The following is an 18082-nucleotide window of genomic DNA, read 5'->3' as shown; positions in this document are numbered from 1 at the left end:
AAATCGACAGAAATCACTGCGGAATCGTGTGACGATAACGGAGCTGAATGGATCATGTCCACACATCTCGGCCACAAACTCCTACCTTCGGTCCTGAAGTATTGTCTTCAATTTTAGACGCAACTCAGCGATCAGAGTTTATTGTTCAGTCTGCCATTAAAAACAAGACTGCTTCTAGCTGGTAGAATGAAGAATGCGAAGAAGCCTATTATTTGAGGAAAGCTGCATGGAAGCGCCTAGCCCATAATCTGTGCCCAAACAACTGGATTAATTACAAATTCTTTGCAGTTTCCTTTAAAAGACAATGTGCAAGACTAAGGAGGAATATATGGCCAGTCTGAACACTTACTTTTCTAACCCAGTCAACCAGAAATGTCTTTATAGAGACATGCAACGTTACAAAGTTTTTCCCTCCTTTTGATACCACTCAGTCCACTATTTTTGTCTAAAAGAGATGAATTAGATCAATTGGGATCAATTGCCGGAGGTGCTGCGGCGCGCTTTCAAGGTCGCACTACCTTTTCTACAGCCCGATTGCAGTTTGGTACAAACTTCACTGAGGTAACTATATCTGAATTAATGTCTGTAGTTAATTGCCTGCAATCGGATGCCCCTTTAGGTGACAGAATATCAGTTGCCATGCCAAAAATATTATTCAAAGACTTTGCCTCGAACCTAATGCAGATTGTGAATTGGTCTTTGAAAAATGCTTGGATTCCACAAGCTTGAAAAACATCGGAAATAATTTTAATACTGAAATACCAGGGGAAAGGGTTTGATCTAGACAACATTAGGTCGATTGATATCACCTAAACTTTAGTTAGGCTTATAGAACGGACAGTCTACTCTCGTCTCACGGATCATGTTCTGTCCTTTCAAGGCTTTAGCGAGGCTCAGATTGGATTCCGACAGGGATGCTCGATTTGAAACGCACACGTAGACTTGGAGAGTCGTATTAGTGTGGCCATGAGGCAAGAAGAACTTTCAGCTCTAATTACTTTAGATATTGCTAAGGCGTACGACAGCGTAGAATACAGCATTTTGCTTCATAATTTAGCTGGTGTACATCATCCGTTTTACATCTTTGCGTGGATTAGGAAATTTTTAAAGGACCGAAGTAGCACAAAGTGGGCTATGAGATGGAGGCCCTTGTTGAGCCCGTGGGGTAGCCCATACGGGCCCCATGCGGGATTTGAAACACGTACCAGGAGGGGCCCCGTGTGGGCTGCCCAATTTTGCCGCAATCGGTCCCAATCTGTATCCGCGTGGGCAGCCCAAATGGGGCTACCCGCATTCAGCCCAGGTGGCCGAATGTGGGCAGCACACCAGAAGTGTTATTGGTTCCCACGTTTGTGCAAGCAATGCTGTCCCATTGATCGAGGCTTTATATTTATGTCGATTAATCCCTTCAGTACCTGAATTCTACAGGCGCGGGGTTTGCGCAGGCCACTCCGTTATGGGCTGACCCGCGTGCTGCCCTCATGGGTTGAATCTGGCATTTTCGGGGCTACCTTAGTTCCAATATTCATGAAGGATGAAACATTAGGCACTATTCGTTGCCTTGTATGCGACATTCGCTAACATAAGATAAATTTATTTCCAATACTACAATGTGGGCTGGCTCACAATACCCCCAACATGTAGGTCTGGATATTTATTTCGGTGGTGTGTGTAGAATAGTAATGCCGCAGGAAACATTTGGAGGTGGTTCAGTACATGCTCGTAAAGCGGAACAGATACTGTTGCATATTTTCTGTCAATACTAGATAACTAACGTAGGTTTAGAGTAAAAATAGATAATATTTCTTATTCCATGAATATGCTTAGGACAGTTATGTGAAACCTCCAGAAGACGAAATACGTGGCCGGTATCCATGATTTACATAAAAAAAATGGTGGTGTAAAGATAGGGTGGAGACGTTTCAGAGCGGTAAGCCCGCCTACGGCCGATTTGGGGCCCACTTAGGCCTTTCTTGGGCCGCCCCAATTGGGCTGAATTTATTTTTACCGCATGGATTACTAATATATGTGGCATGTTCTCGCAAGAACCCCAAGAAATACCCCTGTGGGAAGCGAGGGGGCGTGCTCGCTTTTCAGCCCTGCCGCAAACCAGGCGGGACCTATTCGGCTTTTGCGTGAGCAACCCCAATCGGCCTATACCGTCTTCTATTTGCTTTAGGCCCACATATGCCTCGAATCTGCCGTATATTGCCCCGCAAGAGACCGATGCGGGCAGAAGCGGGAAAGAGCACTTGCCTGCCCCGCTAACGCCCGTGCGGAAATTATCTAGGTTTTGGTGGACAGCCCTAATTGGGGCAGCAGCCCATGAATTTTCTGCATGAATCCTATATTTTCGTCTGGCATTCCCTCAAGTAACCCTCAAGGGTCCTGAGTATGCAATGTGCGGGCATACCCGTATTTAGCCCCGCCGCGGCCCATGCGGGGCCTGTTCGGCTTTTGAGTGGGCAGCCCCAATTAGATTAGCCCAGAGCTTTACTACACAAAGCCCAAATTGTCTTTGCATCGGCCCTAAGTTTCCCCAAGCGGGACCCATGAGGGCCACATGTGGGAGTATATTCTCAGTTAGTCCTTTCCACGCCTATATCATGCCCAGATGGAAAGCGCAGGGGTAAGCCCAATTTGGGCTTGCCCGCTTGATCCCTAAGGGGGGCCCTCATAGGTGTTATTGTGGTTACCCAAGCCCATCTTGACCATACGGGCGCCAGGTGCGCCACGTAATGTGTGCTACTTGGGGATGGATAATTCTTGTGCACGAAAGATGCATTGAATTCCAACAATTACACCTAGTCAAGAGGTGTACCCCAAGGAGCAGTCCTCTCGCTGTTATTGTTCAGTGTACTAATGAGTGACATTCCTGTTTACTCGGCCGTCAAAGTTTATGTGTATGCAGACGATAATGCTTTTTTTGCTTCTGCCACAAATTCACAACCTATATCATTTGTTGCAAGATTATCTAAATGCCCTGGAGGTCTTAAATGACTTTAAATGTCAACAAATGTGCCGTCCTAGTATTCCCACAGTAAAACCCCTGTTAACATCATTTACTTGTCTTATGATTCTGTCCTGATCCCGCACGATGATTTTATTAAATATCTGGGTATATTATGCGACCCACGGTTAGACTGGAGGCCTCAAACTAGAAGCCTTGTGCTTAAAGGTGAACGTGCCCTTGGCGGGTGGATAAGAATCAGCAATAAAAAATATGTTATGCGTCGGGAAACTCTGCTCTTGCTTTATAAGACCTACGTACGACCAATACTTGAATTCGGCTCCATTCTCTTTTCTGGGTGCCCAAGGTACAAGCTTAAGCCCCCGTATGTTTTGGAACGGTGAGCTCTGCGCCTTTGTTTTGGTCTGCCCAAATCAGTGGCCAATGCTTTGCTATTCTTGGAAGCTCGGATACCTAATCTCAATTTGCGGTTTGAGCTTATCACTGTGCGAACATATTAAGGGTCTTTGGAGTCTGTCCCTGGAGTGGCTAAGCCCATACTTTCTTCGATTCCATCATACATCTTTGACAATACTTGGCCTAGGTACAAGCTCCCTCAGGTTGTGTTCACTAATTGCCTGCTGTTGAAACTTCCCGTATCAATAACCTCTTTAGTACAAGTTAACCACCGGCGGCCTGATACTATAATCTCATTTGATAACACCCCCCCCCCCAGGGAATGCTAAGCATTTGTCTGCCAATGTATAAAATGCCCTTATAAAGGATTACCTAGACAATATTTCGAGCCATATTGCCATTTTTACAGATGCCTGTCAGCAGGATGAAAAAACAGCTATTGGCATATACCCCCAGGATCTGGACTGGAGTTATGCACTTCGGGTCCCAAACTATACGCCAATTATCGCTGCTGATTTTCTGGTCATTGAGTGGGCCTTGACTAAACTCCATAATAATATTTCTAGGGTATCTCTCGTTCTGACAGCCTATCCATGCTGTCAACGATCGAAAATTCGAAGGACGCTCTGCTTTGCCGTTCCCGTTATTTTTTCTTCGTCCTCACATTTCAGATTTGCGTTTTCAATGGGTCCCTGACCACTGTTGTATTCCATATAATTAAAGGGCAGATTTTTAAAGCAAAATCCACTCTTAGTGGACCTCTTGTTCCAAGCATACCTAATATCATTTACGTCCTTAAGCACGATTTCAAAATTTACAGTTTTTCCATCACCTCAGTAACGAGCTTCTCCTTTCTGCACTAGATTACCAACACCTCAGATGGCCTTGACGTGGCCGCATGTTTGTTTTAAGGCTATGTGAATTGTCTATGGATCTCTGGCGTTGCAGATTACCGAAGCTTAATCTGTATTTGTGTCGTTCGGGGCTATTCACTACTAACCTCGGTCAGAGTTGCAACGAAATGGAATCCATAGATCATTTTTTTCTCTTCTGCCGGAGGTTCGCATCTCTCCACAAAATTTACTTAGCGACTCCCCTTTCGAGATTAGGCCTTCCGCTAAACATTCTAGTTCTCCACTCCTTCGGGGCAAGCATCAAGGGATATGCCTTAAAACCAGTGTGCGATTCTATTTATGATTACATAATTTCAACAGGTAGATTCATATGCTAGGTATGAATTCATTACTTTTTGTTTTCCTTTTTATTGTTTCCAAATTCTAGCTAAACATTCATATTGTTAGTTAGCTGTATTCGCTGTTCGTGATGAGGATGAAGAAGTGCAACAGACTCGGAGAAGACGACGACGCTGATTGTCGTGAAATCGGTGCCCTCATCAACGTTAGTTGTGCGGACTGCTTTGGGACTGTAAATCTTCCACGTAGCATCTCTTGGTGGAGGTGAATCTATTCGATCCCCTGTCACAAGCTGGATCTCCGCAGCGGCCGCCACATCGGAACCACCACGATGATAACCGACGCCTCTACCTCTACAGCCGCCGCACCCGCTGTTGTAATGGCCCATCCCCGTGACCCCGGAGCCTTCTGCGGGACCGACGACGTCGACGTAGACGACTGGCTAGCCCTATACGAGCGCGTTAGCAAGCCCAACAGGTGGGATGCCACACTCATGCTCGCAAATGTAATACTTTACTTGGCTGGGACCGTGCGGGTGTGGTTTGAAACCCACGAAGACGAGCTAACATCTTGGGATATTTGCAAACAGAAGCTGCACGACCTATTCGGAAAGCCTATTGGCCGCTACACTGCAGCCAAAAAAGCTCTCGCCTCTCACGCCCAAACGTCTTCGGAGTCTTATCTTACTTGCATCCAAGACGTCCTGTCTCTATGCCGCAAAGTCGACCAAGGCATGCCTGAGGAGCATAAAGTCGGCCATATAGTAAAAGGCATTGCCGACGATGCCTTCAACCTCCTGTTGTGCAGGGATGGCTCCACCGTGGACTCTGTGCTACAGCTGTGCCGACGTTTCGAGCAAGCGAAACAGAGGCGCATATCTCACCCTTTCGGCCGGCTGCCGAACACTGCTGCTAGCTCCTCCTGTATCGATATCCCGACTCCCCGACCGCCTGCTAACGACAGCACTTTGACATGCATTGTCCGCCAAGAGCTTGAGGCAATGACTCCCGCGGCCTCGCTGTCGCATTCACCCGACAACACCCTGGCTACCATATCACTTATTAAGGCTGTTGTTCGCCAAGAGGTTGCGAATATGGGCCTCCCTTCTACCAGCACAACCGACACCACCGATTCAGGACATGCCCCTCCAGTAATTGATGCCACCTCAGCCAACGCTGGTTTCTCGCCCCGATATCGTTACCGCGACCCAAATGAATGGCGTACCCACGACAATCGCCCCATCTGTTTTGCTTGTTCTCGCATTGGCCACATTTCCCGCCACTGCCGTAGTCGCTGGTACACGCCATCTCGTCAGTACACCTATGTCGACCGCCGCGGAGACTATGCCCCTCGCTATTCCCCACCTTGCGCCGACCAGACCCTTGCTGACCCCGGTTCTACTGTCCGTGCTGCCAACCTTTCACCATCCCCGCAAGCACGACGTTTGCGTTCTCCTCTTCCTCGCCGCAGTTCGCCACCGTCATATTCTGGCCACGTACCGGAAAACTAGCCAATGCAGCTCCCGGAGGTGACGCTGAATTTATTACCCGTACCGAAAAACCTCTGTTGACCCCTGCCCTACAAAATAACCGTATCGACGTCCTTGTGGATGGAGTTCCCGTTTCTGCTCAAATTGATACAGGCGCCCAACTGTCCGTTCTCAGCTCCTCATTTCGCCGCCGCCTCAAGAAAGTCCTTACGCCAGCCGTCTCGTCCACAGTTCGCGTCACCAATGGCAGCCCTGCTGCCGTGGTTGGCATGTGTACGGCGCGAGTTACAATTGCTGACCGTCATGCGCCAGTGTTGTTCACCGTCCTACATGAATGCACCTACGATGTTATCCTTGGCATTGACTTCTTAACAGCCCACTCTGCCCTTATTGACTGCTCTAGCGGCCTACTTCGCTTGGACCTTCCGCTCTGCTCTAAGACCCCTCCTGCTCACGCCGCCTTCGATCAGCACAATTTAGCCGCCTTCCTCCTGAAACTGCCGTTTACATCCCTATGTCGCCATTTCCACCCGTCCCAGATGGCGATTATCTCGCTTGTCCCATTACTGATGTCATGCTACAGCGGCACGTCACCCTTCCTCATCTAATTGTACACATCTCCCAGAACCGCACCACTCTCCCTGTCCTTAACTTCAGCTTTTCAACTCAAGTTCTGCCCGAGGGAATTTCATTAGCTTCGCTGTCCCCGATTACCGATTGTGCCATTTCAGCTCTGTCTACAGATCATACAACTGCCGTCCCTGCCAACAACCCCTCGTCGTCCACATCGCGCCCTGATCCGCTTAACAGCATGATTGCAGCTGATCTGCAACCTGAATTCGCCGCTGTGTTACATAAGCTTTTGTTTACCTACAGTGACCTTTTCGACTTCGGTACCCGCCCATTGGGTCAAACAACAGTTGTCACCCACCACACTGACACCGGTGACGCCAGTCCTATTCACAGGCGGCCCTATCGCGTTTCGCTTGCCGAGCGACGCGTCATTCAAACGGAGGTCGAAAAGATGTTAGCGAACGACATAGTCGAGCCTTCCAGTAGCCCCTGGGCATCCCCTGTCGTGTTGGTCAAGAAGAAGGATAACAGTTGGAGATTCTGCGTTGACTACCGTCATTTGAATAAGATAACCAAAAAAGATGTATATCCTCTTACGCGCATCGACGACGCGCTTGATAGTTTGCACGGAGCCAGCTACTTTTCATCCATCGACCTTCGTTCCGGCTACTGGCAGATTTCTTTCGACAAGAGAGACCGTGAAAAAACAGCGTTCATCACCCCTGACGGCCTTTATCAATTCAAAATCATGCCTTTTGGCCTATGTAACGCCCCAGCAACTTTCGAACGGATGATGGTCTCATTGCTGCGCGGCTTCAAGTGGACGACTTGTCTTTGTTACTTAGATTGTTTTCTCGTCCACTTTTGACCGCCACCTCTCGCCTTTCTACCATTCTCGAGCTATTCCGCCGCGCCGGCCTTCAACTCAACTCAAAGAAATGCAGTTTCGACCATCGGGAAATCAAAGTGCTTGGTCACTTGGTTAATGCTTCCGGTGTTCAGCCTGACCCTGACAAGATACGTACCGTCAGAGATTTTCCCACGCCGCGTTCATCCAGCGATGTGCGAAGCTTTATTGGCCTATGTTCTTATTTCCGACGATTCGTCCCGAACTTCGCAGTCCTTTCTTGTCCGCTCACCCAACTCCTCAAGAAAGACGTTTCATTCTATTGGGGGTCTGAACAAGTTGCAGCTTTCTCAGAGCTTATTGCTGCTCTAACTACTCCACTAGCCTTGGCCCACTTCAACCCTTCCGCCAATACTGAACTCCGTACCGACGCAAGTGGTCATGGAGTAGGAGCTATATTTGCTCAGCGACAACACGGCCGTACAAGGGTGATTGCGTATGCCAGCCGCCTCCTCTCAACACCCGAACAAAATTATTCTATTACAGAGCGAGAGTGCCTGGCGCTTGTCTGGGCTATTACGAAATTCCACCCTTATTTGTTTGGCGGCCATTTTACTGTGATAACAGACCACCATGCCTTGTGCTGGCTTTCCTCTCTCAAAGATGCTACTGGCCGTTTGGGGCGCTGGGCGCTACGATTACAAGAATACACCTTTTCCGTCGTCTACAAGTCCGGCCGGCTTCACCAAGATGCAGACTGTTTGTCATGTCATCCCGTCGACTCCCCTAGTCCTACAGACTCTGACGATGATGCATATGTCTTGTCTGTCTCCGCCTTTGCAACATTGCCAAGGAACAGCACTTAGATCCTTCTCTGCATTCCATTATCCTCCGTCTTACCTCCGAACGCCCTGACCCATCTCTCGCCTTATTTGTGCTCCACGAGAACACCCTATACCGACGTAATATGCGACCAGATGGCACAGATCTTTTGCTCGTCGTTCCCCAACACCTGCGTTCCACCATCCTTGAACAGTTCCATGATGCTCCCACGGCTGGCCACTTGGGTGTCTCTTGCACATACGACAGCCTGCGCCGACGTTTCTACTGGCCGGGGCTCTACCGCTCTGTCCAGCAGTACATTGCCTTATGTGAACTGTGTCAGCGTCGGAAGAAGCCCACAATTTCGCCTTCAGGTCATATGCAGCAGATACCCATACCAACTGACCCGTTTTCCCGTATAGGCGTTGACCTCCTTGGCCCCTTTCCAGTTTCCACCTCGGCTGGAAATGGATCGCCATCGCCACCGATTGCGCTACTCGGTACGCTATTACTCGAGCCATCCCGACCAGCTGCGCCACAGACGTCGCTGACTTCCTGCTAGAAAACGTAATTCTTCATCATGGTGCTCCTCGCGAACTACTAACTGACCGTGGCCGCTGTTTCCTGTCGCGAGTGGTTGACGAAATTCTCCGTTCGTGCTCCGTCCGCCAAAAATTCACCACCGCATATCACCCCAGATCAACGCCCTCACGGAACGTCTAAACCGTACCCTCACAGACATGCTGGCCATGTATGTGTCTGACGACCATCGAGATTGGGACGTTCATCTCCCCTTTGTCACATTCGCCTACAATTCATCTGTCTATTCTACCGCTGGATACTCCCCATTTTATTTATTATTTGGCCAACACCCATTACTACCCTTCGACACCTCTCTACCCGCGGCAGACGCCACCAGTACTTACACCAGTGATGCCGTTACCCGCGCTCATGATGCCCGCCAGATAGCTCATGCCAGGCTCTCTGCTTCCCAAGACTCTCAAAAGATCCGGTACGACAGCCGCCACCGTGATGTCCACTACACTCCTGAATCTCTCGTTTTGCTGTGGCTCCCGTGCCATCGAGTGGGCTTGTGTGAAAAACGTTTGCCCCGTTACACTGGCCCTTACCGTGTTTTGCGCTCTGTGACCGACGTCACCTACGAAGTTGAATCATTGGTTCCGAAATCCCCGTCCACAGCTCCAACCTCCGAAATAGTGCATGTGTCCCGTCTAAATCCCTATCACCAACGTTCTATTTCGCTAACATAGACCGCACCGGGACTGTGCTTTTCCCGCAGGGGGGTAGTGGTACTTAGCTGTATTCGTTGTTCGTGATGAGGATGAAGAAGTGCAACAGACTCGGAGAAGACGACGACGCTGAGTGTTGTGAAATCGGTGCCCTCATCAACGTTAGTTGTGCGGACAGCTTTGGGACTGTAAATCTTCCACGTAACAATATTTATCTGAATACAACAGTCCTTGACCATATATATTTACTGTCTACAATGCACCCTGGCCAATACGTTGCCTTGGGTATATTCCATTTTGTCTGAAGTCATCGCCATCATCATCATCAAGGTTGAGCCACGATTCCTTATGCTGGATGAACATCATCTGAAAAGCGGTTCTGTAAAGTGCGAAGGCACTCTTTCCCGAAATCGGCCGTTTTCTTTGGATCCCCATGAAGCTGCGACCACATTTTTATTGCGATAGCAATTCTGCACCAGGATTCAACCCATCCTGTGGACCAAGGAAGGGCCACGGTTGACATTAAACAGCTACGAGTATGAAGAAGAACGCTTGGTCACCGGCAGCTAATAATGCTTTAACTCCAAATTCGGTTCAGCAGCACTGAACCCTTCTCATTTATATGTGGGCTGGTAGATTACACTTTCGTGCCATACTCGTGAAGGATGAGCGTGTCTTAAATAATGTAGCACCTTACACTGATAGGGCGCGATAGGGCTATAATGTAACAGGCAAAAGAAGCTTCCTCTGTTGCCTATCGCAATTCAACCAGGATTAACCAGAGGTAAATTACAACTAATTTTTATCCCCTGCACACAGTGTTTTAGAGCTCGAGCAGCACTCACTAAGATTCCTTAAACTCATCTCACGATCATCGGCCATTTTCTCTCTGTTCTTCTATGTTCATCTGCCTGAGGACTGTAACATTTTGGTTGAAGGTTTGGGGTACGTCGGCATTACTTGTTATCCTGGCCCTGAGCGCTGTCAGCAGCTTGTTCTACGGAGCACATCGCCTGGCTGTTCCCCTGTTTGCCGGACTCGACGAGGCCTTGGCGTTCCTCTGCCCCACCCACAAGACACGAAGAAGAGACCAAATGATAACACCGACTAAGACATCACCCAGATGACTACAGGGCAATATGAAAGACCCGACTGACGTGATGACCCCACTGCCGAGACTCTGAACAGAAGACCCCACGGACCCAAGACGAAACCACTTGCCACGAAATCCCTCCGCCATTGCCAAGCAGGACGTTCCTGAGCTTCTGCTGGGGGATCATGGCGACCTGAGGCCAGAAAGCGTCCTGTACCAGGATTCTTTGTTGAATCATGATAGCTGCAAGCCGTTGTCGCCTTGTAATCTAACATCAATCGGCCATCGTATCCCTCTTCTCCTGTATGAGCTTGTTGCATCACAAGACGCCAGGGCGATGTACTTTATACGGCCCACAGCAGCAGATGTTCTCCTCTACTCATTGGCTTTCCTCCCCATAACAATAAAAAAGATTAGTTAACTGAACGCGAACATAACTGCTGGAAGGAACATTTGCTTGCTTTTTGACACTCGAAATGTTCTCCTTACACGCTGAGCGTTTTGCCTCGCATTACATTGCTCTGGGGGCTCTCGGCGGAGCTCAGCTTTAATCCGGTAAGCTGAAGGTCTCAAGAGGCTCCAGCCGAGACTGCCTCTGTTGGATATCTGAAGTGGCAACTTAGGATCATGGTTCGGCAGGTTTACTGGCTACTCTGGAACAAAATATTTCCACTGCTTGATCTCCTCTTCAGGTTCTCTAAGGTGCTACACATTCTGAGGCGCTTGGTGGTAACCACATTCTCAAGGCTGGGAGTGAATTGAATTTTCTGGGAGCAATGACAGGGCTTGTTAAGCCGTAATAATGCCATTATCTTGATTGCCGTATGAGAATGTCTGAAATAAAATTCCCCAGAACAGTCAGGCTTTAATGCCCACGATTAACTCCATATCCGAGGAAATCACGTCTTTTCATTCAATGTTGGTTTCAAGAATAATTCAAGTTGTCTCTATGGATATTTTTATCCTGAACGCACGACCGAAGTCAGGAAACTGACATACAACAATGCCTTAGTGACGCGTATGCAACACTCGTTATAGACAGGCCAAAGAACGCGATCTTAAAACCGGGCTTGCGGTACTCGACAAAGTATGATTGCAGTGATCTAGAAAAATTTGCCCAGCCGATCTTTATTTGCATTTTGATGTGACTCCTTGAAGCAGAAATTGCGTACGGAGTGCTAAATGAAGCTTCCAATCATTATCGACATGCCCAGACCATAACCACTGTAATGTAAAAGTCTCTCCCATATACCTCCAACAGACACGTTCCTTTGCCAGCTGCATACACATATTTCTAGCAAACGTCCTAATCGAACTCGTCCGTACAACGTTCTACCAACTCCCCACTATGCTTGACTTCCCTTGTGGCTGAGTTTCTTACATTCAGCTACCATCGCTTAACTTATCGTCGTGTTACACGCCTTTCTTGGGTGACCTGCCGGAGCGGCGCATAGGTTATGTTCTCGTATGATGTACTCAAGGATGTGGGATAGAATCCCGGCCGCGGCGGGAGCTTTTCGATGGAGGTAAAACAAGTAACCCGTGTGCTACACGATGCCAGTGCACATTAAAGAATCCAAGATTGCCGAAACTTCTTGAGCCCTCTACTACAGCCTGTCCTGTCGTCTGAGTCGGTTTGGGACGCTAAACTCCATGAACCAAAAACCCCAAGCCTTGTCTAAGCCCATTTCTTGTGAGCAATCCTTGTTTCGTTGATCCACTATGGAGCTTCCTGTATTTTAACGCTATTTCTTACAAAATACACATTATTTTAGAGCGCAGACAGACAAACACTATAAAGTGGGAAGTAACGGCACAGAACGATAGCTAAAAACTCAGGCATTTTGTTGGCCGATGTGTTTATTATATACAGCCGCCGCTCATATCAAAAACCCGAATGACAGGTAAATGTAGGAAGGAATAAAATAAAACTGATGTCCCGTCAAAGCACGATGTAGATCTGTACAGCCAGATTGCTTACAGCGGGGTATATTTCAGTTCTGTTTTTTTTTTCAATGCAAAATTGAGGGGTTGCTGACAGACAAGTCACTGGACTTTGCAATCCTATGAAGTTCAATAAACTCTATTCTAGCTGCTGCGTCCTACATCTCAGCAGCCCCATAATATTTGCCTTAGGCACAGTTACGACATTTGTTATTGTGCGTTCTCATTTTGCTGCCCGAACTATTTATAACATCTTTTGCGTGCTCCCTTAACCTCTAGTTAAGGCACAACTCATTTTGTTCAATGTACCCCTTACCACATATCAGCGGTATATTAAAACGACATCAAAAGTGCTTCGTCGGATGTTCGAAGAACGTCGTATACTCCATACAGCCTTCATTTCGTGTGATGGTGGGGCATCAGTTGTTTTGATTTCTTCCTACCTGTTTGTCCTATTTGGATGGTTGATATGAGCAGCTGCTTTATATAAGCGGCTGGCCGATGAATTAAATGCCCGAGTTGGTACTTAGTGCTATATCCGGTCACTTCGTTTTTTTTCTTCTGCTTGTGTGTCGCCGCTCTAATCCAATTTCAATACTGCACCCACTAACCTGCCAAAAACCTGCTACTAAATCTTATTTCTGTCGTTTTCTTTTCTATGCCTCACTGCAATCTCTTCAGTTTTTATTCGATCATGTAAGAATGAAGTGCGGAATTTCATCTAGTCTCACCTCGGTCCCGGTTCGGCTCAAAGTTTGCTTTTTTAAGGTGAGGCAGGCTTCAGAGAAAGATCGGCGAAACGGAGATTGTGGGCATTGGTGGCATCGCACTAGAATACTTTGAGGCAGGTGACCGCAGTTTATGAGGTCAGTGCTATGGCGGTGTGTTTCAATTCATTGTGCCCTGAAGGAGGTTCATTAAAAAACATACCTGCAGAAATAAAGTGCTTGAAAGTGGCAGTAAAGCACACAGGAAGTTCGTCTCCGCGGTGTTGTAGTAGTCTAATGCAAAGGAAGCAGTGCTCTTCTGTTTGCAGCGCCTCGGGCTTGAAACCCATCCACGTTTACGAAGTCCCTTATTTTAGTTCACTTGTGGGACATCGAGGTTCAGTAATCACGCAACGTGTAAATGATTAATCCTGAAGACATTTTCGATCAAAGTGCTAGAAAGGTTTAAAGTGTTAAGCCCAACCTGAAAAAAATCAATGTTGCATGCGTTCCCTATGTATAACCAGCTGCCATGGTAGCATTTCCACTGGTATTAAGTGCACAACTATCTAGCCATGTGATTGCGTTATCAGGGCACTCTAAAGAACAGCAACCGAGGAATATGTTGTCCAGTCCCTGCAAGCCTAAAAGCGCATGCAGAAACTTCGAGAAAGAAGTGCATATTTAGTCTAAATCTAATACATAACAGGAGCAGACTGAGGTTTGCTCGTTTTCATACTTGTCTACATGCATGGATTTGTTTTTGTATGCGGGAATATATGGCTGCGTTGACTGGATGAAATTTTCTCGAAGATTGTAAGCGGCGACTAAATGAACAAAGCGCATGGAGTTGAACCTAGTGAGCACACTACTGTCGGATGCAACTCGAGTACAAGATCACCTTCGAAGGAGGCCCTTTAGCCAAAGGAACCAAATCATTTTCATTACATCGCAAATAATCAATTTAAGCGGCGGTGAATCTTCATGTAGTAAATTTCGCGATGTCTTGCGAGTAGGTCCCGAAGGATTACCCACGACATCGTGAGAGTCTGACGAGACCTTTGGTTAAAGAGTTTTTTTTTTTTTTGAAAGTGAAAGTGAAAGTTTATTAGATTGAACATATTTACAAAATGTATAAAAAAACAGACGAGGGTCCCATAGACGTAAGACTGCACCGGAACCCTCGATAGATCACTACAACAAAATAAATAATAACAGCAAAGTTGGCAAAAGGTTATAACATACAAAACATGGCAAATCGGTATTTTTACACAAAAACAAAGGCACTAACTCAGGAATTAGGCGAATCAGTAGTTTTACACAAAAACGAAGGCACTAACACAGGTATCAGAAATAAAAAAATATAAAACATCTGCAATTCAACAAATATTCCTTCAAGTTATTCTTAAATGTGGGCAAGGGCATATAAGTTTTCAGTGTTAAAGGCAATGAGTTCCAAAATGAAATGGCTGCAAAAGATGTCGTCATTTTTCCATAATTAGCACGAACTTTCGGGAGTAGTAAATTGTTATTCGTTGCAAATCTTGTAGAGTTATAGTTCGAAAGTAGTAACGGATTAACAAACTGGAAATTCCAAGCTGCCATTCAAAAGCTTAAAGAACGCGATTACAAGGTGATACTGAAAGAGCTGGTGGGCTGATAAGATATGATGTTCATATAATAAGGGACGAGCGCTAGTGGAAAAAGTGCTGCAGGTGGTAATGCGGATGGTCTGATTTTGTATATGCGGTGCAGACGATAAATTGCAGTTGTATTTCCCCAAACGACAATCCCGTAAGTGAGGCGACTGTGAATGAAAGCATAATACAGAGATAAGAGAATGTAACAAGGAAATATGGGCGTGCTTTAATGACAACTAGGATGCCAAACATAGATGTTTTTTTCAGATGAGTGATGTGGGCTGAGAATTTAAGTGCAGAATCAAGAATAACGCCAAGAAAGCTAGTGTTATCAGAAGCTGGGATAGTGTAAGGACAGAGGGTTAACGTAGGAGTGCACGGAAGGATTTTCTGCCAACTTTTGAAGATTAAAAACTTTGTTTTAGTAGGGTTAATAACCAGGTGGTTATTAAGACACCATTTTGTTATGTTACTCAAAACGGTATTCAAATCAACAGTAAGATCCTTAATGAACCTGTTAGATAATGACACGGTAGTATCATCCGCGTATAAAACACAATGAGTTGGACTAATGGAGGTAGGAAGGTCGTTAATATATAATATGAACAGTAAAGTTCCTAAAATAGATCCCTGAGGAACACCTTGGTTAATAGTTTTATCTAGAGAGGTAGTTCCAATAATATTAATTATTTGTTTACGATCTTGTAAGTAGCTTTTCAGAAAGAGATACAGGGCCTACTATGCCATAACATTCTAGTTTCTGTAGCAAAATCAAATGGTTATTCGTATCAAAAGCATTTATGAAATCTAAAAACACAGAACCAAAAAATTCGCCATTGTCACTGCCTTGCTTAATAAATTCAGTCAAAGAGATAAGAGCCAAGTTAGTTGAACTGCCGGACCTAAAACCAAACTGACAAGGGGTAATAATATTAAATTTATTTAGATAATTGTCTAAACGGCTGACTATTAATTTTTCAATTACCTTACTAAGAGATGATAAAATAGATATTGGATGATAGTTAAATATTGTTTGTCTGTCACCTTTTTTGAAGACCGGAATGACTTTCGCTATCTTAAGGCAAGCAGGAAAAACGCCGTTCTTTAAGATGAGATTAATAATATGACAAAGTGGTATAGAAACTAGATTAGCAACAAGTTTTAGGTGCCGTGAGGATATGTTATCAATTCCAGGACTAGTGTCCTTGAGGCTATTAATAATCAACTCGATTTCACAAGGGGAGACAGGAAAAAGAAAGAAAGATTGATTAGTGCGTTTCAAATCTAGCTCCGGCGGAAGTGGAAGTCGGTTATGTGGCTCAGAAAAGAAGTCGCTGAAAGCATTCGCGATGTCAAATGGCTCAGTGTAGACAGTACAATTGAAATTAATTTCAGTAGGGGCATTGTTAGCGCAGGGCAAATTGAGGAATTCGCTCAGGAGTCTCCATTGCTTTTTAGTGTTGTTAGCGTTTTTACACAGTTCGTGTTCATAGTACGATCTTTTCGCGTGTTTAAGTAAGTTGTTCAGAACAATGGAGTATTTTTTGTAGCGGACTTTCAAGGAAGCTCTAAAAGGCTGTTTCTTCGTTTTTCTGTACAGATTTTCTTTTCGACGCATGGTACTTAATAAACTATTTGTAAGCCATGGATTATGGGGAAATTTGTAATTTTTTTTTACATTAAGATATTGTTGTACTCTCAGATATGCAATTGGAAAGAAGGTGACAAAAACACTCCTTTGCTCCCTCCGGATTGCTGGACAAGAGGCATGGAGACCAGTCTGTGTTACTGATAGCGTTAACAAAATCTTCGCTGTTGAATCTGGAAGTGTAGGCAATTGACCGTGGAGGACGGGATGGTTTACTGTGTGTAACGAAAATAGGAAAATGATCCGTAATGTCAAGTTCAATGACCCCTGAGAGGGGAGAGGGTGATATATTTGTCAGGGCATGGTCGATTAAAGCAGAGGATCCACTGGAAGTACACCTCGTTGGAGCATTGATGATAGATTCGTAGCCGAACCCACTGAAGCAATCGGTATAGGAAACAACATTAGGGTTATCTGTATCTAAAATGTTAATGTTAATGTCACCGAGAATCAAAACATTTTTGTTTTCGAAGGATAGCTTATATAATGTGGTGTCTAATGCTAACAAAAACTCCGGGATTGATGAAGACGGTGAGCAGTAAATGCAGCCGAGTACCAACTTTCGTGAGTCAGGGGAAAAGAGAGAATGGTTAGCTTCTATCCAAACAGAATCGCATTGCGGATAATTCAGAGCAAGATCACATCTACGCTGGTAAGAAATTTCAGGAGAAATAAAAATTGCAGTGCCTCCGTGGCTGCTAGACGAGCGATGACAATACTCTGGAAGATAAGATGTAAAACCAAATAGATTGCCATCAGAAGTGTAAAGCCAGGTCTCCGAAACGCAGATGAAAGAGAACGAGTGCTGAAGTGAGATGATAAAATTATCTATAGATTCAAGGTTCTTCCTGAGGCGGCGTGCATTGAAATGGATCAGAGAATGACTACTATTTTCCAAGATATGATGAAACTTATCAGGAGATAGCGGAGTGTCTAAGGTTTCAGCGCCGCCAGAAGCCATGAATGTGTATGAACTAGTGGAAGACCTGAAGGTCTGTTTCTGTGCTTATGCGGAAGACCGTGCTCACGTCAGTCTCACGCGCAAGTATGCGACAATTGTCAGTCCAGAGATGCTGCCATTTGTTTTCTTTCTTCAGCAACTTAGCTCTAGCAAAGAGTTTCTTGTTGTCAAAGGTAAGGTGTTCATTTACAAAAATCGGGCAAGTTGAATCAACAGGGAAGCCAATTTGGTCTGTTTGTGGGCGAGCTTTCCGTGCCTTGCGCACGAATTCATTTTTCTTTTCCCGACACACAAAGCGAGCAATGATGGTGTTTTCATTTTTGTTTTTGGTGGCAACGCGATGGACGATGTCAAAGTCAGCGGCGTTGATAGGACACGCAATGACATCACCGATGGTTTCAAGGACTTTCTTGACATCCTCGCCTTTAGTTACTGGAACACCTTTGATCTCCACATTGTTGATCCTGGAATACTGTTCGAGTTCACCAACCCTTTTGTGGAGCTTTTCATTTTCCTCTGCCAGAAACTTGTTGGTATTCATGAGCTCG

At 45.9% G+C, this 18082-nt stretch overlaps 1 protein-coding gene across 1 annotated transcript in view; it reads left to right on the top strand.

Annotated features, from left to right (window-relative positions):
* Positions 1-4891: 4891 nt before the first annotated feature.
* Positions 4892-18082, top strand: part of LOC146182709 (uncharacterized) — a 39841-nt gene continuing 26650 nt past the window's right edge. The window contains exon 1 of the mRNA XM_084609588.1: positions 4892-5710. Within this exon, the coding sequence (XP_084465714.1) occupies positions 4892-5710 (819 nt within the window). The remainder of the gene's footprint in view (positions 5711-18082) is intronic.

Source organism: Amblyomma maculatum, chromosome 7, assembly GCF_055883805.1.
Source record: "Amblyomma maculatum isolate TAMU_Amacu chromosome 7, ASM5588380v1, whole genome shotgun sequence".
NCBI lineage: Eukaryota > Metazoa > Arthropoda > Arachnida > Ixodida > Ixodidae > Amblyomma > Amblyomma maculatum.
The sequence above is the reverse complement of the archived record's forward strand: the minus strand, read 5'-3'. Positions and strand labels throughout refer to the sequence as shown.